The sequence below is a fragment of the Sus scrofa genome, chromosome 13, assembly GCF_000003025.6.
Source record: "Sus scrofa isolate TJ Tabasco breed Duroc chromosome 13, Sscrofa11.1, whole genome shotgun sequence".
NCBI classification, from domain to species: Eukaryota; Metazoa; Chordata; class Mammalia; order Artiodactyla; family Suidae; genus Sus; species Sus scrofa.
In genome coordinates, this window is record NC_010455.5 from 151,023,080 (window position 1) to 151,050,444 (window position 27,365).

Below are 27,365 nucleotides of genomic sequence, written 5' to 3' on the forward strand. Positions count from 1 at the left end.
CCAAATGTCCATTGACAGATGATTGGATTAAGAAGATGTGGTATATATACACAATGAAACACTACTCAGCCATAAAAAGAACAAAATAATGCTACCTTCAGCAACATGGATGGAACTAGAGACTCTCATACTAAGTGAAAAAGTCAGAAAAAGAAAGACAAATACCATATGATATCACTTATATCTGGAGTCTAGTCTACAGCACAAATGAACCTTTCCACAGAAAAGAAAATCATGGACTTGGAGAGTAGACTTGTGGTTTCCAAGGGGGAGGGGGAGGGAGTGGAGTGGATTGAGAACTTGGGGTTAATAGATGCAGACTATTGCCTTTGGAATGGATTAGCAATGAGGTCCTGCTGTGTAGCACTGAGAACTATATCTAATCACTTAAGATAGAGCATGATAATGGGAGAAAAAAGAATGTATACATGTATGTGTAGGTGGGTCACCATGCTGTAAGTAGAAAATTGATGGAGCACTGTAAACAAGTTATAATGAGAAAAAAAATCATTACATAAAAAGAAAAAAAAAGAAAAGAAGAAAAAGGTAGTGCTGTGAACAGAAAAATAGGATAGCAACTTGTGGGGTAAGGGAATAAATTTCACGTACTCAACAAATATTCATTGTGGAGCTGCTGTGTGTATACCCACACTGCTTTTTACGTGTGGGGGATGGAGAAGTAAATGGGGCAGACAAGTCCCTGCCCTCGTGAGCTTACATTCTAGTGTGGAAGACAGTGACAAACAAATAAACAAAAATATTTCTAATTTTAGAGAATGGAAGGTCTATAAAAAAATTAAGTGGGTAAGAAGATGAAGTGAAGGGCAATGGGTGATTACATTTTAAACAGAAGGGTCAAACAAGATCTCCCTGAGAAGGCAACATTTTTCCAGACACCTGAATGAGTAAGGGAACAAGAAGGCAAAGATTTCTAGGAAGAAAGTTCCAGGGGGGAAGAAACAGTGAGTGCAAAGGCCCTGAGACAGGAATGAATTTGGTTTATTCTTGGAAAGCACAGTGGCCACGGATGAGTAGAGGGGGCAATATAGGGAGGAAATAACCAGGGCCAGACCAAGTAGCACATTGCAGACTGTAGCAGAGAGTTTGCATTTTTTTTTTTTTTTTTAATGGCTGCACCCTTGACATATGGAAGTTCCCAGGCTAGGGCTCAAATCAGAGCTGTAGCTACCAGCATATGCCACAGCCACAGCAATGCAGGGTCCGAGCTGCATCTGTGACCTACACCACAGTTCATGGTAACAATGGATCCTTAACCGACTGGGCGAGGTCAGAGATCAAACCTGCATCCTCATGGATACTAGTCAGATTCGTTAACCACTGAGCCACTACAGGAACTCCTAGAGTTTATATCTTTTTTTTTTTTGCTTGTTTGTTTGTTGGTTTGTTTTTTAGGGCCACACCAGGAGCATGTGGAGGTTCCCAGGCAAGGGGTCCAACAGGAGCTGTAGCCGTTGGCCTACGCCACAGCCACAGCCACAGCAATACCAGATCCAAGCTGTGTCCGCGACCCACACCACAGCCCATGGCGACGCTGGAGCCTCAACCCACTGAGTGAGGCCAGGGATCGAACCTGCAACCCCATGGCTCCCAGTTGGATTTGCCTCCCCTGCGCCATGATGGGAACTCCCTAGTTCCCCTAGAACTCCCTAGAGTTTATATCTTGAGTGCAATGGAAAGTTGTTGGAAGGGGAATGTGCCAGACTAATTGGATTTCAGAAGTATTGCATCTGCCACTGAGGTCAACAACGCTCCTGCAGCAGTGGATGTGGGGTGAGACTGGAGATACCAGTGAGCAAATTGATGGGGAACAGCCAACCATTATACTTAGATGAGGTATGGTATAAATCCAGCAGCATTTTGACTACATGGTCTTCAATTCCAAAGTGCCCTCAGCAGATGGAGAAACTCTGCAAACTGGGCAGTTATTTTGACCATGGGTGCAGCTGGTTATATGAAAGCAGCAGCTGCTCTTGTTCCCATCTTCCCTCTACCTAACCTAGAACAGATTTTTTTTCTCTCTTCCTTTGCTTAGCTCTGCCAAATCTAACATTCTTGACACTCATTTCTATGCTGTGCAGGGCATCTGACACACACGGTCTAATGTGGGTGCTAGCAGGGACTGTGAGTTTTTAGAGCATCTCCATTTGCTCATAGAACCATCTGAGGACTCTGGGCTGCTGTAGAAAACTCTTGAGTGTCAGGAATTCCTGTACTTTGTTGAGTCTTTGGGCCGCTGAGATTGATTACTGTACAAAGGCTGACATCTGGTGGTGTAAGGTGGGTATTGTCAGCCCACTTTATGACACCGATTGTCATTCTTTGGGACATTTTAAAATGTTGAACTCTTTCTATTCGTGGTTGCCAAAGAAGAGCTTCAGAGTGTCCTGAAGAGTGACACAAGAGGGCACAGCTTAGAAATATGAGGGTGGTGTCAAAATTTCCTAACATAGGAGCATTTGTGTATGACAAACATATCAGGTATGGAAAGTGACAGCAGAGGCTGGCCATCCACTGAGGGACCCAAGGAAAAGGTCATCCCAGAGCAGCCTCCATTTAGCCTCTACATGACCGGGGCCATCCCTTCTCCCCTTTCCTTTCAGTTAAGGCTGATGCTTATTCCAGGCACAGCTAGAATGCACTTCCTTGGTCCCCTCAGATACGACGTTTTGAAATCCTTTAGTTCTCAATGGCATCTGTATAGGTTGGTCCAGCATATAGCTTCCTTTTTCTCCTTTTCTTTGACTTTTTTTCTTTCCATGTTTTTATTGTACCCATTCTTACTATTCGACTGGTGTGTAAACTCCAGGAGGAGAAGTCAGGAAACAAATCCTTGCCTCTTGGACACTTGCCTAATGCCTTGAGAACTCACCCCATAAAGTGTTTGACAGTAATAAACAGTGGTGGTTGCCAAGGATGCACCTGAGTGTGTCTGCTGGTGGCCTGAATGCCTATGGCAAGGGAAATGGCCAGCATCTGGACCTCCTACTCTGGAGCTTATTCAGTCATATCCCTTTTACCCATCTTTCTTGAACTAGTCCTATATCTTTATTCCCTTGCTCCCACTGGTTATTAGGTACAAGATGTGTGTACAGTTGTGCAGATTGTACACTACCTAACTCCAGATATTGCTATTCAAGCTGTACAGTGTGTGAGTGATTCTCTCTAAACTGGGCAATGGATGACCTCTTTAGCTGAACACAGCAGCCCTGAGGAACAGGTAATGATGGATGACATGGCATAGAGGTACTAGCTACAGAAATTTATTTGTGATCCTAAACTTTCTTTTAGTCCAATGTCAGCTTTGCTCCTTTTCATAGTGAACACTGTCTTGGAGAACATTCAGCAGTTCAGAAAGTAAAATTTAGTGTCACGATGACATGTAACACAAAGCCATGAATGATAAAATACCCTTGATGTTGGAGTTCCCATCGTGGCTCAGTGGAAACAAATCTGACTAGTATCCATGAGGATGCAGATTCAATCCCTGGCCTCACTCAGTGGATTAAGGATCTGGTGTTGCCCTGAGCTGTGGTGTAGGTCACAGATACAGCTAGGATCTGGCATTGCTATAGCTGTGGTGTGGGCCTGCGGCTGCAGCTCCAATTTGACCCTTAGCAAATTGAACCTGGGAACATTCATATGCCATGGGTGTGGCCCTAAAAAGAAAAAAATTTAAAAATACTCTTGATGGTTTTTTTGCATCTCCTACTGAAGAGCAGGCTCTAGAAATGAACCTGTACAATGGCTGACAACTGCACTTTTTGAAATTGTGAGGCAATTGACACTTAGCTTTAGCATCCTCTCCTTCCCTCTCTCTCTGCTCTCCATCCACCCCTAGTGACAAGCTCTCCCTCTCCTCCATGTGCCCACAGCCTCAAGAATCTTCTGTGGGGACCCATACAGGCTTACAGTCTCTCTGGCCCTAACAGTGGCTCATAAAAATGCATACCCCTTGTTTTTTCATTCTCTCAAGGCCATTTTTTTTTGTCTTGGTAGAAATGAAATTAATTAAAGATTCCCTGTTTACATGATACTCCTCTGAGATAACCTCAAGCTTCGACCCAATTAAAATTCATTGCTCCTTGAAAATAAGTTTTGATAAGTCCCAGTGGGGAAGATGTTGGAGTTCAAGGCCTTTCCAAGTTCCTCAAACACTCATGCTTCTAGCCTCCACATTCTCTGGAGCTACTACTTCACACTGTGTGCAGTTGCTCCAGTGAATGCTTATGCTAGCATGGCAGCCATGTTTCTGGTTTTAAGGAGATAGAAGAAAAGTCCATTGGGTGTGCTTAATGACTTCTAGAAATGATGCATCTGGAAGTGGGAGGTGCTGAGGGAGAAATGCATCTATAGCACTTCACCCACCATTCTGCCTTATTACCAGCTCCCTCCTGAATCTTGGCTCTTTCCTCCACATGGTCCTCTAGTTCTCAGGCACGTGGTATGCTTGCCCTCTGCTCTGTTGCCCTCAGTGCTTGTCCAATGTTGAGCTTGCACAGAAACAAGACCCTCCTTCTGCCTATGACAAAGAGGAAGTAGGATCCCGCCATAGTTCCAAACACAGGTTTGAGCAGTGGGTGGCATAACCTAACAGAAACATAAGAGATTATGTTCTAAATTCAGTTAATCATTAATTTGATCCTGGGAAAGTAGTGAGCCTTGCTAGACTTTTATTTTCCTATATTTAACAGAGAGAAAATAAAGTCAAATATAGCACATTTAGTCATCATGACCAGGGTGAAGATTTAAAATGACATAAAACAACCTATAATGGAAAATAATCTGAAAAAGAAATATATATATATATATATATACTAGCACCACATTGTACATGAACTGTACTTCAATTTAAAAAAAGCTTATTAAAAAATAAAGTACAAATGTGCAATTGAAAAATGTGACATAATAAGCATGCGAGCAAAATGAAAATTTTCTAAAAGGTCAATTTAGAATGATCTAAAGGTAATTCTTGGCAAAGCAATCTTGGAATGTAGATTTTTGTTTGCTAATATATTTTTTTAAATTTTAATTACAGTTGACTTACAATGTCCTGTCAGTTTCTGCCGTACAGCAAAGTGACCCAGTTTTATATATGTATATATATATATTCTTTTTCTCATATTATCTTCTCTCATGTTCTATAACAAGTGATTGGATATAGTGCCCCTTGCTGTAAAGTAGGACCTCATTGCTTATCCATTCTAAATGTAATAGTTTGCATCTACCAACGTCAAGCTCCCAGTCCACCCCGCTCCCACCTCCTCTCCCTTGGCAACCATAAGTCTGTTCTCCACGTCTATGAGTCTGTTTCTACTCTGTAGATAGGTTCATCTGTGCCATATTTTAGATTTCACAAATAAGTAACATCATATGGTATTTGTCTTTCTCTTTCTGGCTTATTTCACTTAGTATGAGAATCTCTAGTTGCATCCATGTTGCTGCAAATGGCATTACTCTATTCCTTTTTTATGGCTGAACAGTATTCCATTGTGTATATGTACCACATCTTCTTAATCCATTCATCTGTTGATGGACATTTAGGTTGTTTCCACGTCTTGGCTATTGTGAATAGGGTTGTAATGAACACAGGGGTGCATGTATCTTTTTGAATTGTAGTTTTGTCTGGATATATACCCAGGAGTGGGATTGCTGGATCATGTGGTAGTTCTATATTTAGTTTTCTGAGATATTTCCATACTGTTTTCCATAGTGGTTGTACCAATTTACATTACCACCAACAGTGTAGGAGGGTTCCCTTCTCTCCACACCCTTTCCAGCATTTTTTAATTTGTAGACCTATTAAAGATAGCTATTCTGACTAGTGTGAAGTAGTACCTCATTTTAGCTTTGATTTGATTTCTCTTACTAATGATGTGGAGCATTTTTTCATATTGGCCATCCATATGTCTTCTTTGGAGAACTGTTTATTTAGATCTTCTGCCGATTTTTCAATTGGGTTGTTCGTTTTCTGTTGTTGAGTTGTAGGAATTGTTTGTGTATTTTGGAGATTAAGCCCTTGTCAGTTGCATCATTTGCAACTATTTTCTCCCATTCCGTAGATTATCTTTTTTTTTTTTTTTTTATGGTTTCCTTTGCTGTAAAGACTCGTAAGCTTGATTAGGTCCCATTGGTTCATTTTTGTTTTTATTTCTATTGCCTTGGAAGACTGACCCAAGAAAATATTTGTATGGTTGATGTCAGAGAATGTTTTGCCTATGTTCTCTTCTAGGAGTTTTATAGTGTCTTGTCTTATGTTTAAGTCTTTAAGCCATTTTGAGTTTATTTTTGTGCATGGTGTGAGGGTGTGTTCTAGTTTCATAGATTTACATGTAGCTATTCAGTTTTCCCAGTACCACTTGCTGAAGAGATTTTCTTTTTCCCATTTTATATTCTTTTCTCCTTTGTCAAAGGTTAACTGACCATAGGCCTCTGAGTTTATTTCTGGGCTCTCTATTCTGTTCCATTGATCAGAATGTAGATTTTTTTAAATGAGTCAGCCAACTGAAACATGCCCCCACCCTAAAGACACACAACAGTATTTCCTGCACTGTTTAGTGTGTGATTGCTCTAGCATTCTTAAAGGAAAGGACCGTTTTAGTTTTGTATCCTTACCTCCTTCCATAGCATATACCTACAGTAGAGAAACAAATGTTAAATACATGCTTTGATTTGGAAAACATGGAGTCAATGTCTGTATTTGAGCTGTGAAGGAGGTGAAGGGTTAGGATGATGTGGCACTGAGGTGTCTGGCTCAGGTGTGGTGGTGACATTCAATGGCATAAGCAACCACAGAAAAGGACTAACTGCAGGGCAGACAGGAAAAGCGTCATAGATTTAATTGCAGTAGTGTTGTATTTGAGCTATTTGTGGCCATCTACATTAAAATGTCCAATGGGAAGTTGGAGATTGAGGTCTGGAGTTTAGAAAATAAATAGATTTGAGAGTCATCAGTAAAGTTATGAATGAATCTTGCAAAAGAATATATGGAGAGATTCTTGGAGTTCCCTGGTAGCTTAGCAGATTAAGGATCCAGCATTGTCACTTTTGTGGCTTGGGTTGCTGCTGCGGCATGGGTTTGATCCCTGGCCTGGGAACTTCTGAATGCTGCAAGTGTGGCGCAAAAAAAAAAAAAAAAAAAAAAAGTAGAGAAAGTGAGGAACTCCTATTATGGCTCAAGGGAAAAAAACCTGACTAGTATCCATCAGGATGTGGGCTTTATCCCTGGCCTCACTCAATTACCCAGCACTGTTGAGAGCTGGGGGTGTAGTTTGCAGATAAGGCTTGGATCTAGATCTGGTGTCGCTATGGCTGTGGTGTAGGCCGGCAGCTGTAGCTCCACTTCGACCCCTAGCCTGGGAACTTCCATATGTGGCACCTGTGGGCCTAAAATACACACACACACACACACATATGTATGTGTGTGTCTGTATGTATATATATGTGTGCATGTATAGAGAGAGAGAGAAGAGGAGGGGGGAGAGAGATGCTTGACAATGTATAGTCAGGACAGTATTTGATACCTCTGATTACTCCTTCTTCCTTGAAAATCTCCCCTCGTGGCTTCCAGCATACTACCTCCCTTGTTTCTCTCCTAAATCTCTTGGCATTGCTTTTCAGGTTTCTTTCTTTCATTTAGCCCATGACTTGAGAGTACCCTGGGCTCAGTCCTTTGATCTCTCTTGTGGTGATAGAGCATCTAAATGACTGCTATAAAGATCATTTCTATCTGATGATTTTCCAGGTTTGATCATGAGTCTAGACTTTTCTTCTCTTCCAGATTCATAGCTAATTGACTCTTCGATGTTTTCACTTGGACGTGTAATAGGTGACTCAAAATTCATATGCTTACAACCTAGTTCCTGAACTCCACACAGCCAGTCTGGCTCCTACCACAGTATTTCCCAGGTCACCTGAAGGCAGCTCCATCCTTCCACTTGCCCAGACACAAACCTTTGATGTTATCCTTGACCAGCCTGTTCTCCTACATTATTCTCATGTGTTCATATGCAAATCCTGTTAACTCTGTTTCAAAATCCAAGCTCTGGCTACTTCTCACCATGTCTATTTTTACTCCCCCAGTTAAGTACCATTATCTCTCTCTTGAATTAGTCATCCTTTTCCTAGGATCCACGTTCCCACCCCTGTCCCTCTGTCTTTAACTCAGCAGCAATGGCATATTAAAAAAAAAAATTAATAATCAGATGATGTCACTCTTCTGCTCAAAAATCTCCTGTGGCTTCCTATCTTACAGAGCAGAAATGCCCATATCCTTACCATGACCCATGATGCCTCTCTGACCTCATGACCTACCTACCTTAGCCACACAGAATCTCAGGCAAGCTCCCACCTCAGGCCTTTGCATTGGGTTTTTTCTTTCTGCAACGCTCTGTCCTTACTTATTCATAATTCTCTCCTATAACTTTTCACGTCTTTATTCAAACACCATCTTAATGGAGGCCTTCCCTAATCACCCTGTTAAAAGCTGCAGCTCTTTGTCTTCAATACTTTTTGCTCCCTTTCCCTGCTTGCACTTTTATCTATAATCACTTACCATCTTACATGTCATATATTTTACTCATTTGTTTACTTCTGTCTCCTCCTGTTGGAATATAGGCTTTATGAGGGCAAGAGTAGGATTTATTTTTTTTCACTGATGTATCCCTAAAATTTACAATAATGCCTGGCATGTTATTTGATCTCCACAAATATTTATTGATATATGGTGAGATATGAGGAAGAATATGAAGAGATTCTCAAGCGGTATTAACATTTAAAAACATTTGAATCACTGCTGGAGTAAAGGCTTTAAAAAATTATTATGAATTATATTACTATTTAAAAATATATATTGTACTTGCATTCAGACTGATTTCTTTGGGGATAGCCCAATTACTTTCATAAGATAGCTTTGTTGACGTATTATTGACTTAAGTATAAGTGTTGACTTATATAACTATTAGGCAACATCGTCACCACAGTCAAGGTAATGTAAGTTTCCATCCAAAAGTTGTCTCATGACCTCTTGTAATCCCTCCCTCCTGCCCCTTCTCACTCCCTCAAGCCCTCCTCTCCCATCCTAATCCCTAGGCAACCACTAATATGCTTTCTGTCACTATAGATTAGATTGCATTTATGGAATTGTGTGACATGGAATCATACAGTGTATACCCTTTTGTGTCTGGCTTATTTCACTTGGCATAATTATTTTGAAATACTTCCATGTTGTAGCAAATATTCATGGTTCATCCCTTTGTTAGCTGAGTAATAATAACTCATTGTATGAATAGACAACATTTTGTTGATTACTGATGGACATTTGGGATGTTTCCAAATAGAGCTTCTGTGAGCATTCACATAGCCCAGTTTCTTTGTTTCTGAGATTCAGAGCTCAGGAAAATAGAGCTTCACTTCATTGAGTGCTAAACAGAAACTCAGATCAGCTAAAAAAAAACTTCATTGGGAGCAAGGGTCAGGCTTTAAGAGGTTAATGTGACTTGGCCAAGTTAGTTGCGGAAGTGCTGCTGACAGCCTGCCTTGGCTTCAGCACATTATGTTTCCTGACTAAGTGAATCATGTCAGGAATCTGAGACGTATCGAAGGTGCAGCATTGAACACAGTAGCTGATTTATGGATCCCTTGAAAGACAGACTGAGCCTACTAATAGGGAGGATGTGATGTGACAAGATTACACTGCTAATGTTCCCTGGGTGCTGACCTCAGAGTCTGTCTGCTTCCTAGCCTTTGAAGCTCAGACCTATTATACTTATAATTTTATAAACCTTTTTCTTTTTTCTTCCAGCTCTCAACCATGTATCTAGGCCAAATTTCTGTTTTCAAAGTTTTGCCAACATGCATTATCTGTCCTTCCCCCACCCCCCAATAATTCAAGCAGCTGCAATTGAATCTACTTTCAGATTTGGCCTGCCTGGTCTTCTCTTGGGAGGCATTAACACATGACTGACAAGTTAATAGAGGGCAAAAATTGATTGTAGAGGTTTGGGTGTAGAATATGGATTTTATTTTGGCTTGTTTACAAGTAGGCTGTAAGCTGTAAGAGTAAACTGTGAATATTGGTCAATTATTTTCTAAACCCTCATAGATTTCTTTAAGCTGTTTAACTGATGGTTTTCCCACTGCAGATATGCTCCTGGTGTCTGAAAATCCCTCTGACTTTCACTTTTGCTCTCATGGAGTAGTTGCTGTCGGGAGCTCTGATGATGCTGAAGAATTGCTGGTCACAAATGTAAGGCTTGTTAGTTATCAGAGAAAAGTCTGGTAATGACAATGAGAAATGAAAGCAAGCATCTTAAATCTCCTCTCTTCCAAAGTGTCCTGGAGAAATGACTTTCCTTCCCCTGGGGTGGAGGATGGAAAGGGTCCCCTGCCCAGGACTGCTTCTGTCTAGTTTACTTATTTATTGTCAAAGCACACATTGTCAATGTCATAGCTTCGGTACATGTAGAAAAGTCGGAACATGCTTCAACTCAGTGGCAGCCACTGTTTTATTTTATTTAAAGTTTTACAGTCTTTATTGTTTTCTATTTGGGGTTACAGTTATATAGTTGTTTTGGTGGTTTTTTTAATCAAAGGTTATAATTATACTGCATATGCTGTTTGATAGTTTGCTTTTTCAATTACTCTTAAGCATTTTCAGTGTTATTACAAACCCTTCATAAGCATTTAAACGAATGCTTAATATTTTATCAGACATTTGTTCTGTAGTTTATTTATTTATTTTCTTTTTTTAGGGCTGCACCCATGGCATATGGAAGTTCCCAGGCTGGGGGCCGAATTGGAGCTGTAGCCACCAGCCTACGCCACAGCCACAGGAATGCCAGATCCAAGCCACATCTGCAACCTACACCACAGCTCATGGTAATGCTGTATTGTTAAGCAACTGAGTGAGCGAAGCCAGGGATCAAAGCTGCATCCTCGTGGATACTAGTAAGGTCCGTTAACCGCTGAGCCACGATGGGAACTCCTGTAGTTTATTTAGCCATTCTCCTATTGTTAGATTCAAGGCTGTGGGATTTTTTTTCCTCCTATAGTGAATATCTTTGCAGATGAGTGCTTGTTCTATATATTAGATTCACCTTATGCTAGATTCCTAAAAGCGAAATTACTAGGTAGGATTATGAATTTTTTATAGTTTCTTGATACATATTCTAAATTAGCCACTAGAAAGACTGTACCAATTTCCACCCCCCTGAAGTATGTGAGAACACACTTCTTATCATGTGCAGGGGCTTCTTAGGATGCCGTTCTTTGGTGACATGGTTTTTCTTTTCTTAAACACTTCCTTTTGCCAGTCTTTGAAATGTATCTGTGCTGGAATGAAGTTGGGAGAACATATGGGATCCCAGAAATAAGCAACCCATCAGATATGGTGCTACTTTGTTCCATAACCATGAAAGGCAAAATCATTTACCTCAAATAACCAGTTAATGATAGATTATTGAAAGGGAGAGGAGGGGAGCAGGGCATGGAAGGAACGTTCTAAAATGACTGGGAATTAAACAAGTAAGTCATAGGCCTCCTAATTTTCTTTTAAAGGGATAAGCAGACCGCGCGGGTGACCAAGTGCCAACAGGGCCAATTTGCATTGCTTTGAACAGAGCTGTCACGCTTGGGGGCTGTAGAGATCCGTCTCCTCTCCTCCAGCAGCTACAGCCCACGAGTAGAGGGAGGTGTGACACACAGCGGGGGTGAGGTGCTTACTGCAGCCATTAGGCAAATGAAGACTCGGCCATCTGCTTCTCTTTTTACAGCAAGCCATGGACATCTTGGGCTTTCTTCCTGATGAGAAGTATGGATCCTATAAACTCACTGGAGCCATCCTGCACTTTGGAAACATGAAATTTAAACAGAAACCCAGAGAAGAGCAAGTTGAAGCAGATGGCATGGAAAGTAAGGATTACTTTGAAGACATAGCACGTACTCTCTTCAAGTCCCTGACACCAGGCCTGCCCACCTTTTCCTTGTAGTTGACCTCGCCTCTTGGTTTTTGGAAATGTCGAAATTAATCAGCAATCTCCTTCAATTGCTATTCCCCCAAGTTATTCCGTCAACTACCATTCTGATGTTGAACCCTATCTTAGAATAAGAAGCATTCCTTAATTATTGATGATGCCAGTACGACTGCTAAACTTGGGTAATACAGGATAGTCTAAGACATAGCCTTCCTTCAGCATATAGAATATTGAGAAAGTCAGAAAACTGAACAGACGAAATACCATAGGATGTATTAAGCAACATAGAATTCCAACGGAAGGGTTTCCATTGCTTTGAAAACACAATGGCTTCATTTTCCTTGTTTTTTACTCACATTTAGGAAGTCTATAGTCATGCCTGCTTACCAAAAAGATTTACAATGAATGATCTGTCTAGAATGATGATTACAATAGAAAAATCACAGTTATGAAAAGAAGGAATCGTAGTCATTGTAATTATTTCATTTAATACTAAAATTCCTGATAGCTGAAACAAAAAGAAAAAAAAATTCACTTAAGAGTTCCTTGGTGGTCTAGTGGTTAAGGATCTGCTGTTGTCACTACTATGGCTCAGGTTCAATCCCTGGCCCAGGAATTTCCACATGCAGTGGGCACAGCCAAAAAACAAACAAACAAAAAAACCTCCATTCATTTCTTTCAACAAATAATTTTTAAAATTTTATAGTTTCAATTGTGGTAAAATTATACACAGCATAAAAATTTAACATTTTTAAGTTAACAATTCAGTGGCATTAAATATCTTCACATTGTTGTGCAACCATCACCACTATTTGTCTCCAAACCTTTTTCATCATCCCAAACTGAAACTCTGGACCTATAAAACAATAACTTCCTATTACCCCTCTCCCCTAGCCCATGGAAACCAATATTTTACTTCTGTCTCTATGAATTTAAGTACTCTGGGTATATCATATATGTAGAATCTTATAGTATTTGTCCTTTTGTATCTGGTTTGTTTCACTTAGCATAATGTTTTCAAGACAGGTTGTGGTATGTGTCATAACTTCCTTTTTAAGGCCAAATAATATTCCATTGTATGTGTATTCTGCTTTTTTGTTTATCCATTCATCCATTTACAGACACTTGCATTGCTTCCTCTTTTTACTACTCTGAATATCACTGCTGTGAACATTAATGTTCAAATATCTGTTTTAGTCTGTTTTCAGTTCTTTTGTGTGTATACCCAGAAGTAGCATCCTAGATTAAATGATAATTCTATGTTTAATTTTTTTAGGAACCATGCTAATGTCTGTAGTGACTGCAACCTTTTACTTTCCCACCAGCAATAGGCAAGGGTTCTATTTTTTTTTTTTTCTTTTTAAGGCTGTACCCACAGCACATGGAAGTTCCTAGGCTAGGGGTTGACTTGGAACTGTAGCTTCCAGCCTACTCCACAGCCACAGCAAAGCAGGATCCAAGCCACATCTGCAACCTACACCACAGCTAATAGCAATGCCAGATCCTGAACCCACTGTGTAAAGCCAGGGATAGACCTGGCCTCATGGATAGTTGGGTTGTTTACTGCTGAGCCACTATGGGAACTCCAAGGGTTCTAATTTTTTTACATTCTCACTAACACTTGTTTTCTGTTTTGTTTTAATGAGTGTAAACTGGTATCTCATCATGGTTTTAATTTTCATTTCCCTAATGATTAGTGATTTTGAGTATCTTTCATATTTTTGTCTATCTTCATTAGAGCAACATCTATTCAATTCCCTTGCCCATTTTTGGATTTTTTTTTATGTTTAACATTTTTTTTTTTGTCTTTTTTTTTGTTATTTCTTTGGGCCGCTCCCACGGCATATGGAGGTTCCCAGGCTAGGGGTCTAATTGGGGCTGTAGCCACCAGCCTACGCCAGAGCCACAGCAACGCAGGATCCGAGCCGCGTCTGCAACCTACACCACAGCTCACGGCAATGCCGGATCATTAACCCACTGAGCAAGGGCAGGGACTGAACCCGCAACCTCATGGTTCCTAGTCGGATTCGTTAACCACTGCGCCACGACGGGAACTCATGTTTAACATTTTTTGAGACCATCTCTGCAGGAGACTATTCTTGGTGCTGGGATATACCTGTGAACAAGACACCATCCCTATCCTGACTGTCTAGTGTGGGAGAGAGACATAAAGACAAATATACATGAAGTAATAATGAAAAAAATAAAGCAGAGTAAAGGAATGAAGAATAATAGGAGTTGGGGGTTATCGTTGATAGGGCGGTCAGAGAATCCCCTTAGAGAAGATGTCACTCGAGCTCAGATGAGAACACAGTGAGGGTATGTGCCCTGAATATTGTGTTAACATCTTATACACTAATATATTAATATATGCTCTTGTGGCATCTTGTTGCCTTATTTTGTTGCTTTTGTCATTGTTTCTCTCTCTCTCTTTTTTTTTCCTTTTTCCACCCTTTGATACAAAGTCTTTTGGATGGTTTTTATCAGGAAAGCAAGTCATAGTTATTAATCAGAAAATACAGATAAGGAAATGAAATATTTCATCTCATCTGATCTCACTGGTTGTTCCTTCTCAGGTTCTTTGCTAAAGTGTCCTCCTCTTCCTTGCTTCTAAAGCTATGGGGCAGCTGGGCTCAACTCTTGAAACTTTTCTCTACTTGTTTCTTTAGCTGATCATCTCGAACTTAAATGTATAGAACCTAACGCTTCATCTCTCCCCACGTCTGCTACTCACTCTTCATTTCTCGGTCTTCTTATTCAATGTCAACTGGGTTCTCCCCATTGCCATGACTCTTAGCATCATCCTGAACTCCTATCTTTCTTGTGATCTCTATCTTTACCATAAGCTGTGTTAAGTGACATCTTAATATATATAAAATTCACAACCACCCTTAATGACCATGTTCATTGCCACCACCTGGCCCAAGCCACCAGTTCTTACCAGATTATTGCAATAGCCTCCTTATTCATCTCCTGTTTCCACCCCTGTCCCATCACTGTAATTCCACACAGAGCAGCCAGCAGTGATCCTTTCACAGTATAAGCCAATGGCTCCCATTTTACTCAAAGTAAGCCCCCGATCCTCATCGCAGCTGCCTTTTCTCTAACACCTCTCTAATTCTCTCTCTAATCCCATCTCCATATTTTGATCAATAATATGAAATTTATACTTGGTCTTTGTCCCAGTGTCTGGCACAGAGCTTTTAACTTGGAATTTCTTGAGTGAAGAGGGCAATAAAGTTGTCTTATATGTTAATAAGATGACTTTTGGACTGTACCTATGGATGAGATCTAGTTACCACAAGAACTAAACATGCGGTTAGAAAGTTGGAATTTTCAGTGCCACTCCTGACAGGGCAGAGGAAAGGGCTAGAGTTTGAGTTCGATCACCAGTGACCAATGAGTTAATTAGCCATGCCTCTATAATAAAGCCGCCATAAAAACCCAAAAGGACAGTGTGCTGAGAGCTTCGCAGTTGGTGAAAACAGGTAGAAATTTGAGAATTTGAACAGGGTATGGGAACTACACCCTTTCTCCACACCTCGCCCTGTGCATCTCTCACATCTGGCTATTCCTGAAATACATTCTTCTATAATAACCATTGATCTAGTAAATACAGTATTTCTCTGAGTTCTGTGAACCTCTAGCAAGTTGATTGAACCCTAGGAGTGTGTCTTTGGAACCTCCAGTCTACAGCCTAAGTGACAACCTGAACTCCCAGTTGGCATCTGAAGTGGGGGGAGAAGTCTTGTAGGACTGGACTCTTAATTAACCTCTGAGATCTGATGCTATATCCAGGTGGGTAGTATAAGAATTGCGGTGAATAATAGAACATCCAGCTGGTGTTGCAGAATTGCTTGGTGTGGACCCCCTCCCCCAATTGCAATCAGGTGCAGAGCCCTCACCTACCCTTTCCCCATTCTCTCACTCCCTTCACTCAGTCCTCTGGTCTCTTGGCTCCTTTCTGGAGCACTTAAGCACTTCTGTTGCATCAGGACTCTACTAACTCCTCCTAGCTGGAACCCTTCCTAGGGATCCTCACGGCTGACTCCCTCACTTTATGAAGGTGACTTCTTGGATGTTACCTTATCAGAAAACCTTCCCTGCCTTGACCGCCTCCACCTCCTTCTCATTCTCTATCTCCTTACCCTGAATATTTTTGTTTGTGTCTTTCATACAGCTATGTTTTATTGGCTGTCCTACCCTCTAATCTCCATCAGATGTAAGCATCATAAGAGCAGGGACCTAATTTGGTGTGCACTGCTGTATTTTTTAGTTTTTTTTTCTTTTTTTTCCCCCTTTCCTAGGGCCGCTTCCTGTGGCAGATGGAGGTTCCTAGGCTAGGGGTCTAATCGGAGCTGTAGACGCCAGCCTATGCCAGAGCCCCAGCAGCACAGGATCTGAGCTGCATCTGTGACCTACACCATAGAGCTGCATCTGCGACCTACACCACAGTTCATGGTGACGCTGGATCCTTAACCCACTGAGCAAGGCCAAGGATCAAACCGGTATCCTCATGGATACTAGCCAGGTTCGTTAACCACTGAATCACAATGGGGACTCCCTCAGGGACAATCTGTTAGACTTTTCTATTCATATCCTTGGTACTGCTCTTCTCTCTGCTTCTCAGGCTAGAAACCTCTTGGTCACATTCCTCAGTCTTTCTTTTTTCCCTTTCTCTTTGCTAGTTTACTCTTTCAGCACTTTGTGCTCCAGCATTCTGTGGTGGGTTCACTTTCTCTGTAATCTCACTCTGGTCTGTTTTGCACACTTCCACAAATTTCACTATTTTGAAGCTGAACTCTAATGATGCCATTTCTCTGCTAAAAGTCCCTTTAACATATCCCTATTATTTAACTAATACCTTACAGTGAAACCGGATGTCTCCTGTGATGGTAAGTTACCCACTTTTCTGTTTATCTCACTTCCCAACCTCTTGGTCAATCCGCTGTATTTGACCCTCTCTGCACTCCCCACCTCTGGGCCTTCAAGTCACGCTGTTACCTGCCTCAGGAAGGCTTGTTCTCCCATATTTTCCCCTCAAACCCTTCTCATCCTTCAAGACTCAGGTCAAATGATGTTTCTTCCTTAAAATCTTCCCGGCCATGCATTCCAGAAGGGATCTCTCCCTCTTTCAAACTTTCATGATACTCATGATTTGTCACTTATAGGCACTTATTTTTTTTTCACCTGCTATTTTTGTATGTGTTTTATTTATTCTCATGGATTATAAACTCCTTGATGTCAAGGGTTTTTGTCTTGCTTATCTGTCTTCTTACTATAGCATCTAGAACTGGGCCTCGCACATAACAAGTGTTCAAAAACTCTCTTCAATAAATTAGGGAAATATGAACATCTCAGAAACCATGCAATAACTACATAAAAGACTAATTGAAGGTCACTTTAAAAACATCCTTTTCACATTAGATAGATTGTCTTCTGGCAAAACTAGATTTTGTGCCTTTCCTTATATCTGGTTATTGACAGCTGGAACTGAACTGGGATGGAATTGTCACATTAGAAAGGATTGCCTTTTGTTTTTCTCTACTTCCTTACCTGTTTCCAAATGAAGTCAGACTTTGTTCTCTCCATCTACTTCTAAATATATTTATAAACCTGGATTTCATTCTCCAGAGAGTAGCTTTCACACTTGGCTGCACGTCAGAATTACTGGGTGGGGGGCTTTTAAATTCCTGAGGCTCAGGTCTCACCCAGACCAAAGGAAACCAATCTCTGAGGGTGGATGCTGGCATCTGTGTTCTTTTCACAACTGGCCAGGTGACCCAATGTTCAGCCAAGGTTGAGCACCCTCTCAGAAGAACTGTTCTCAAACTTTCTGGTGTATCAGAATACCAGATGAACATGCTAAAAACAGGCGCAGACCCTAACCTCCTTCAGTGAGCTAGTCCTTTGTTTCTTTATAAGCTCTCCATGCTATTCTGATTTGTACTAATGTTTGAGAACACCCTCTAGCTAAATCTCTCCCAGGTAAGATCATATTACCTAGTTAAAATTCATGGTTTTATTCACAAGGTCCTAGGGAATGATGTTTATTGGTGGGAATATCATAAAGCCTCTTTTGGGAAGACATCAGGTCACATGACAAAAAGGCTTACTGACATTTTTGAATGTCAGAAGGAATTTTATTCATAGATTTAAACTATTTTCATCTTGGTTATGAGGTTATAAACCTTTACTGAAAACAAAATATTTTTTTTGAATATGACAACTGTTATTTTCTTAAAAAAAAAAAAAAAGGTGGAGATTGTGTGATGTATAATGTACACCTGAGAGATAAATCCAAGGCATGCTACTCTTCTGTCTGCAGGTCTTTGAGTGTCTCTGGAGTGGATGAGAAATAATTCCATAATGCTGGATGCTATTTCTGCTAGAGCTTAAGGTGTATAATGTATAGAGAATTTAGGTTTCTTTTGTTCATGGATAAATACACTCAAAGGACTATCATTAATCCTGGAAAAAAGGTTATATGTAATCGAGACTGTTATTACTTGTGTTATTACCTGTACTGTCCATCTAAATGCTTCCAAAGCTTAGAAAATCTGTTTTGTTTTGTTTTGTTTTGTTTTGTTTTTCCTGAACAGGTATTATGGAATGTTCATTTTTCACATTGTTGGTTTCTATTCATCTCCACTCAGATTCGTCAGGCACCCATTGCATTTATCCCTTTCTTTGAAATATTTTCATTTTTGGTTAGGTGTTCTTTAAAGTTTCTTTCAGTTCAAAAAGTCTATGAGTTTGACCCATTGGCTTCTCAGCTTGAAATAATCAAGCTTTTGTCCTCTAACATGGCTCTCTAAGCAGAAAAAACAGAATCAGATGGACATGTCTGCTCTACTTTTGACTTTTTCCATTTATTTTCCCAAACGGGCTTTGAATTTTGGAGGTTTTCATAGCAACTGAGTACCTAGGCCATTATCATTGCCATGGAGTACGTAGGTGTACAGCTTGTAGAAATGTATGTATAGTATGTATTGATTTCAGTTAAAAAGTAAATCAAACCTTTCAAATTCTTAAGCCTTTATGAAAAATTTAAAGACCCACAAAAAGGAAATGAATATTGTTGATATAATGACAATAGCTTTTTAATTTTGTTTTTACTTTATTTTCTACTCATGGTTATTGTTCAGGAAAGTTTGTACTTCATAGTGAAGTAAGGAAAGACTGCATTTCCTTCTATTCTAAGACATTATTTTCCAGAATGGCACCATCAGATATACTAGCATAGCTCAGGATTCATTTAAAATGAAAGACAGCAGAGAGGTTTCAGTTGAGCAAAATATTCCTTTTGTTTGATAACTGAAAAAAAATCTGCAATTCGAAATGTGTTTATAACTTTCTGCCTGTGGCATTCTTTTGTATTATTGTCATTTTTCAAACACCTGATGTGATACATGCCTATTTACTTTTCCTTTTGATAATACTCATTCCTCTTCATTTCTTAGAAAATAGAGGTACTGTTTTAGTACAACAGTGTGGGTTGTAAGTGTTCTTGTTAGGCAGCAGAGGGCACTATAGAGCAAAGACGTCATAGGAAAAATTTTTTGATGGGTACTGGGTAAGTGTCCAGTATTAGTGGTTGTCTTGCACATCTGATTTCATGGTCCAAGTTCCTGTTTCACTGAAAAGATCTACCAATATATATGTAAAAGAAGAAAATAGGCAAGTAATAAAAATGAGATTTGTAAAATGTCCTTCAGATAAATAGTTCTTTTCTAAAGAGGGCCAGTTTTAGATTATTTTTAAAAATTGAGCTATAATTCACACATCATAAAATTTACCCTTTAAAAATAGTTCAGGAGTTTTCACTGTGGCTCAGCAGGTTAAGAACCCAACCAGACTAATATCCATGAGGATACAGGTTTGATCGCTGGCCTCTATCAGTGGGTTAAGGATCGGCATTGCTGCAAGTTGAGGCGAAGGTCACAGATGTGGGCTCTGATCTTGCATTGCTGTGACTATAGTATAGGATTCCACCCCTAGCCCTGGAACTTACATATGCCACAAATGCGGTCCTAAAAAGGAAAAAAAAATTGAGTTTGAGCATATTCGCGAGGTTGTATGACCATCACCACTATCTAATTCCAGAACATTTCATTATTTCAAAAAGAAATTCTGGACCCAACAGTAGTTACTTCTCATTCCCTTCTCTCCTAGCCCCTGGCAACTACAAATCTACTTTCTGTCTCTGTGGATTTACCTATTCTGGAAAATTCAAATAAATAAGATCATACAATATATGGCCTCATCCATACTGTAGCACACATCAATACTTCACTCTTTTTTTTTTTTTTTTTTTTTTTTTTTTTTTTTTTTGTCTTTTTAGAGCTGCACCCATGGTATATGGAGGTTCCCAGGCTAGGGGTTGAATTGGAACTGTAGCCTCTGGCCTACACCACAGCTACAGCAGCACAAGATCAGAGCCTCATCTGTGACATACACCTCAGATCAAGGCCATGCCAGATCCTTAATCCACTGAGTGAGGCCAGGGATGGAACCTGTGTCCTCATGGATGCTAGTCAGATTCATTTCTGCTGAGCCACAATGGGAACTCTAACACTTCATTCCTTTGTGGATAAAAAAGTTCCATTGTATTACTAGGCCACATTTTGTTTATCCATTCATCCGTTGAAAGACATTTGCATTTTTTTTCCATTTTTTGACCATTATGAGTAATGCCACTAGGAACATTTGTATACAATTATTTTGTGTGAACATGTTTTTATTTCTCCTGTGTATATACATAAGAGTGCAATGTCTGGGTCCTATAATAAATATGTTTAACTTTTGAATAGCTGTCAAGTGATATTCTCTAGTGGCTGTACCATTTTACATTCTAGCAGTGTAAATTTCTCCGCTTCTTCACCAACACTTGTTATTATCTATCTTTTTGGTTGTAGCCATTCTAGTGGATGTGAAGTGCCATTTCATTGTGGTTTTGATTCACATTTCCAAGAAATAGAGTCTTTTAAACATTTAGGATTCATGCATTTATTTCAAAACTACAGTCTACCTTGTACATCATTCTAAACTGATGACCCTTCCATCTTTTGGATAGTCTATTGGGCTATAGTGGAATGAATTTTAACAATGTTTTCCTTCCTTTATTCCCCCTCCCCCTTTCCTCCTCTTCTCTCTCCCTCCTTCTCGTCTTCTTTTCCTTCCTTTCTTCTGCCTAGATGCTGACAAAGCTGCTTTCCTCATGGGTGTTAACGCCTCTGAGTTGGTGAAGGGCTTGATCCATCCTAGAATCAAAGTTGGTAATGAATATGTTACTAGAGGGCAAAATGTAGAACAGGTAAGATATTTCTAGAGCATTATGACTCTGTGATCTTGTAATAATTGTACACATTGTATTGTGGTGTGTTTTTCAACTTCTAATGATGTCTATAACAAGAGCTTCTATAAGAAAGTGAAAAAGAGTTACTGTGATGAGAATTCCAAACGTTTCATCTGTGACACACACCACAATAAATGCTCTTGTGTTAAGAGCCTTTTTAGCCTGAAATATATGGTTTTGACAGTTTTCCCTTAGGTAACGAGTCTCTTTGCAGATTCAGGCAAGTCCTTTACCTGTTGTGATTAACATCTTTGTTCTCCAGCTAAGAAGCTTCTAAAGCTATTGGTTCCTGACATGAATAAAACTGGCAAATTGACATCCATCATCTATTTGGAATATTGACTTCTTAGGCTAACAGACACATTCATTAAGAAAAGGTTTCAGGAGTTTCTGCCATGGCTCAGTGGAAACAAATCTGACTAGCATCCATGAGGACACAGGTTTGATCCCTGGTCTTGCTCAGTGGGTTAAGGATCTGGTGTTGCCATGATTGTGGTGCAGGCCAATGGCTACAGCTCCAATTTGACCCCTAGCGTGGGAACCTCCACATGCCATAGGTGTGGCCTTTAAAAAAGAAAGAAAAAAAAAAAAAGAAAAACGAAATTAGGACAAAAAAAAAAAGAAAAAAGAAAAGATTTCAGAAGCATCCTGAAGTTAGCAATTGAAGGGAATGGAAAAATGATAACAGAAGTGAGAGATGGAAGGTTATATAGTGTTTTTTTCAGTATCTAGGAGAATGTTTTAATGATAGAATAGCAGGTGTTCTAAGGACTGTTGATTCTGATGATTTGCAATAAATATTCCCAGGACTGTAGGTAATAAGATCATCTAAGTGTGCTAGTGCAATTTTTTTTTAATTTATTTATTTATTTTGCCTTTTTAGGGCTGCACCCATGGCATATGGAGGTTCCCAGGGGGTCAAATCGGAGCTGTAGCTTCGATCTACACAGCTGATGGCAATGCTGGATACTTAACTCCCTGAGGGAGGCCAGGGATCAAACCTGTGTCCTCATGGTTGCTAATGAGATTCGTTAACAACTGAGCCACCGCAGGAACTCCTGCTAGTGCAATTTGAAATAAATCTGTAATGTGTTAGTCAGTATAAGTCATACTGCAGTAACACATACACGCTAAAATCTCAGTGACAATGAAATAGGCATTTATTTCTTACTCACACCAAGTTCAATACAGATTGGACCGCCTTCAGTTTTGTACCTGAACCATCCGGAATGCATGTTACTGCACAGGGAAAAGGTGATTTGTGAAGAAAGTACACCCACCTTAACTGCTTGGGGCTAGAAGTGATATCACTTTTTACTGATATTCTATAAGTGAGAATTAGTCAACTTATTTCCTTAGCTACAGAGAGGGTGAGAATTGTCATCTTTCTGGAAAGAGGAAATGGTTTGATGACATATAATATGTATAAAACTTTCACAGGTATTATCTCCTTCCATTCTTATAACAATTCAGAGGTAAGTAGGTCAGGGATACTTATGTTTTTTCCGGTTGTGGAAACTGAAGGTTAGGGAATATAAGAAACATTCCAAAGGACACATGCTAGTATTCAGGTGACACTAAGATTATCATACTGTCTATTCATCCTAAATCTAAAAATGAGATAAATGTGCAAATTTGTGATAGAAGATAGTTACTTTGACTAAAATCAACTCTATATCTTTTGTTATATTAAGGCATCTGGTGTGACTATATTATTTAAAACATTTCCATAATTAATCAAAATCAATTTCCTAGTTTAGTTTACTCTATAAATTAGTAATTCTACCTCTACCATAATACCAACTATATGGGAACAATTTGCTTATATTTTTGTCCTCGCTAGTAATCTGAGCTACTTGAGACCATGGACTGTGTCCAGTTCATCTTAGCACTTTGGCATCTAGCATAGGGCCTTGCAAGCAGTAGGTGCTCCATAAATGTTAAAATAAATTAAATATTGAGCTGACGCTGAGCCATGCTCAGCAGGACAAGCAGTTGAGCTATTTCTTGGTCGTGTGATTAGAGATGTTTGGCGGTTTCTTGCCTTTTAAGACATTCACCACCACATGCATGCATGACATGCTATGATTATAGAACAAGTACTTGCTCTGTGTAAAACTAATGAGCCTGTAGGACTGAAATAAAACCTTCATCTCTTTAATATTGTGTTCTCAGGGACCAAGTTACCACACCAGCCTCTGCTATAATGGAACCAGCGAAGCAAGCTAATATATTATTATTCAACAATAAAAGAAAAAAAAAAAAAAAAAAAACCCTTGCCCTCCATCCTCTCCCCCTCCCCCACCCTCTTTCTTGCTTGTGCACTCTCTCTTTTTCTCTCTCTCTTCCTCCATCTCCTGGAGACAGAGTAAGAAAGCACGCTATAAGGTTTTCTTTTCTTAGGAATTTTACTGACGTTATAGAGACATTGTCATGGCTAAGAATAGAGATGTATATGCTCTGTTGATGACAATTGCAAAAGATGGCAAAAATTTTTGCAGTGTTAACACTCCATGCAAAGTTTAGTTCTAGCTCTAATGCTAACCAACTCTGCAGCTTTGGTCAAATACTCCATCTCTCTGAGCACCCCAATGAAGAGGCTGAATTCTCCTGTGTGTCTCAGTGGAGAGGTGATTGGCATCTAAAAGGGATAATTCTTTGGGTATGAGAGTGTCCCACACGTTGTAGGAGGTTTTGCCTTCATGCCCCCAGGTGCTAAATGACAGCAATACTCTCAGTCACTCTGATGATGGGAAAATGCCCATCCTCTTCCCAAATGCCCTTCTCCCTTAGTGGGGAGGAACCATCCTGAGTTGATAGCTGCTATATGTGATTCTCTGGAACTAAGAGTCTTCAGGTCTAGTATTTTATGATTCCAGGAGAGTTCTAACCATGCCTATTAGCAATAAGTTGTCTTACTTAAAAAAGATTAATGAGGAGTACTCTTGTGGCACAGCGGTAGGTTAAGGATCCAGCATTGTCACTACAGTGGCTTGGGTCACTGCTATGGCATATGTTTGATCCCCTGGTTTGGGAATTTCCATCTGCCAAGGTTGAAGCCCCCCCAAAAGGATTAATAATAATAAAACAATAATAATAATCAGTAGCCATTGAATATGTGCAGTGGGTGCTGTGCTATGTGCTTTGTATGAATAGCTCATTTAATCTAATGCAAGCCTGAAAAGTTGATCTTATTTATATTTCTATTCTGTAGTTAAAGACAGCGAAGCTTAGAAAGATTAACTGCTCAAGGTAACATGGATAATAAATATTGGAGTAAGGATGAGGAAGTGATAAAAGTGGAAAGGGGAAGGGAGAGGGGGAACTAACATTTACTGGATTCTAAGTGCCAAATGTGCTACTTATATTTACACCTCTGTCTCATTGAATATCTCCCAACAGCCATGAGACAGCATATTTTAATATTGCTATGTTTCAGATGGGAAAGGCAGGGATCAAGGTGGCTAAAAATATGGCTATTGGACTCAATTTCTTTCATCTGTTTGTTTTTTAATTATATATTGTTGATCTCCACTAATCAAAGTCTTATGTGAGGTTTTTTTTTTTTTTTAAAGCTCAGGCATGAATCCATTTAGTCCCTGAAAAGTGGAAGTGTCGATTTAGCTGCCTCATTCCTCCTTCATTGGACAGAAAGTGATGAAAATGATTAATTGATGAACAGTCTATTGGATTATAAGTTTTATTAATTCATTCAACAGACATCATATCATCCATTGCTTCCTCTGCTACAACTTCAGGCTTTCTTCCTATTTCTTCGTGGCTCCCCCATCCTGGCCAGTTTCTCTCCACTCCTGCTTCTCATACATCCAGGGAATTAAAGGGGGGTCAGCAAGTCAGTCATGTTCTTTTTTAAACTTTCAAAGTGACTGCTGTAGACAGTGCTCTGGGGGATGAAAATCATTCTTCGTGCTTTATTTGTGCGGGTGTGCTCTTGACGCTGATAATAAAAAACTGTGATGCCATCCGGCTCATGGATTACTGTGGAAATGACTCAAGATAACTGATCAGGGAGTGGGTGACTCATAGCTAAATCACAAGCAGACACCAACTGGCTCCTGCTGCATGCACTGTCCCGGGCAGCTGAAGGATGGATGTGATAGGCCTATTTTAAATGTTCAGTTGTTGGAATGCATCCTGCTTCCAGGCCTGGAGTCCGTCCAGCTGAAATTCACTCCTACTTGGAGTCTGTCAGGAACCTGCTACTACAGCAGCGCCTTTGCATCATGGCAGCAGGATCAGCATTTGTACCACAGTATCCAGGCACAGAGGTTGGAGGGAGTAGATTATGAGAGAGCCTTTGCCACATACCTCAAGAGAGGGGAAATGCAGCCTGAGTTTTACAGTAGGAGAATCTGAGTCTGAGTGATGCACTAAATTGCCATTCTCCCTACATGGAGTTGAGAGCCACCCTGAGAACTAATATAATAAAGAAGGTGGAAGCTGATGCTAGAGAAACTCTTCAAGAGAATAATTCAGGTGAAGAGTCTGCAGCCCAGACAGCTTATGTCACTTGCCAAAGATTATATGATTTTTTTCTTTTCTTGCTTTTTAGGGCATATGGCGGTTCCCAGGCTAGGGGTCCAATCGGAGCTGTAGCTGCCCGCCTACGCCAGAGCCACAGCAACACCAGATCCAAGCCACATCTGCAACCTACACCACAGCTCATGGCAACACCGGATCTTTAACCCACTGAGCAAGGCCATGGATTGAACCCACAACCTCATTGTTCCTAGTCGGATTTGTTTCCACCAAGCCAGAACAGGAACTCCAGGTTATACGATTTGTTAACAACAGCAGCAGCAGAGGATTCTAGATTCCTAACCTACTCTACCAGTATTTTTCAAACTTTATGGTATGTAGGAGTCAGAGAGGTTTGTGTTAGAATGCAAATGCTGATTCATAGGTCTGGGATGAGATGATGAGAGTCGGCATCTTTAACAAGCTCTCAGGTGATGCTGATGCTGCAGGTCTTAGGACCACGCTTTAGAACATGTTGCCACCCTACCCCAGGATGTTTATCCTTTAGTAATTGGAACATGAGTTCTCTCACAGGACTGTTGGGTAGAGAGACATTAGGCTAGCTCACTTCCTTTCCCCTAACCCTCTTCCCCTCTCTTCCTCTCTCCCTCCCTTCTTGGTTTCTTCCCGTCCTTGCTTCTTCCTTTATTCTGGTGTTCATCATAAAGCTTGAACCACAGAAAGTGGTTAAATATATACTAGTTTTACTAGAAAGTGATTGCTGATAGAAAATGCCCAGGATCAAATTGAACACTGCTGTCAGACAAAAGAGTGCTGTCAATGTGACTTCCAGGTGACCTATGCTGTTGGTGCCTTGTCTAAGTCAATCTATGAGAGGATGTTTAAGTGGCTGGTAGCACGTATCAACCGGGCCCTGGATGCCAAGTTGTCAAGACAGTTCTTCATTGGCATTCTTGACATCACTGGTTTTGAAATGCTTGATGTAAGTATATCTGGTAAGAATGAAGTCGATGTGTGTTTACAAGGGGATTAGACTATGTGAATTGAATGCCAGAAAATGTAGTAAAACATGATGAGATTTATTCTGAGCAAAAGTGCAGAGCTACTTTGATTGGAAAAAGCTCTTATTAATATTAACAAATAATAATAATTATACTTAATAGTTAAGAAATTAATTCAGCCTTAAGTAAAGAAATCTTTCATGATTTTGAATTTTGTAATATCACTAAGTGTTAGTTTACTGTCATAATCTTTAGCTTGCACAATACATGAAGGAGGTAAGAATTTAATTGAGCAACTTTTACTTATTGGGTCTATTTGCCAGCATATGATAGTGGTAATGGTTTTCTCTTTACATTTTTCCAAGTGGACCTCAATGTTATTTTATGTTTTATTGAGTTATATTTGATAATAGAAATGTATATTTTAAATAGTGCAACTTGACGATTGGGTACACATGTATGTTATGCATAATTACCACAATCCAGTTAATTAACATATCTATCACCTCCAACAAT

At 39.9% G+C, this 27,365-nt stretch overlaps 1 protein-coding gene across 1 annotated transcript in view; it reads left to right on the forward strand.

The window, feature by feature from the left end:
* The window catches only part of MYH15 (myosin heavy chain 15), a 148,363-nt gene that overhangs the window by 14,509 nt on the left and 106,489 nt on the right, over positions 1-27,365 (forward strand). The window contains exons 10-13 of the mRNA XM_021069826.1: positions 10,161-10,264; positions 11,790-11,928; positions 21,188-21,306; positions 26,681-26,830. Of these exons, the coding sequence (XP_020925485.1) occupies positions 10,161-10,264; positions 11,790-11,928; positions 21,188-21,306; positions 26,681-26,830 (512 nt within the window). The remainder of the gene's footprint in view (positions 1-10,160; positions 10,265-11,789; positions 11,929-21,187; positions 21,307-26,680; positions 26,831-27,365) is intronic.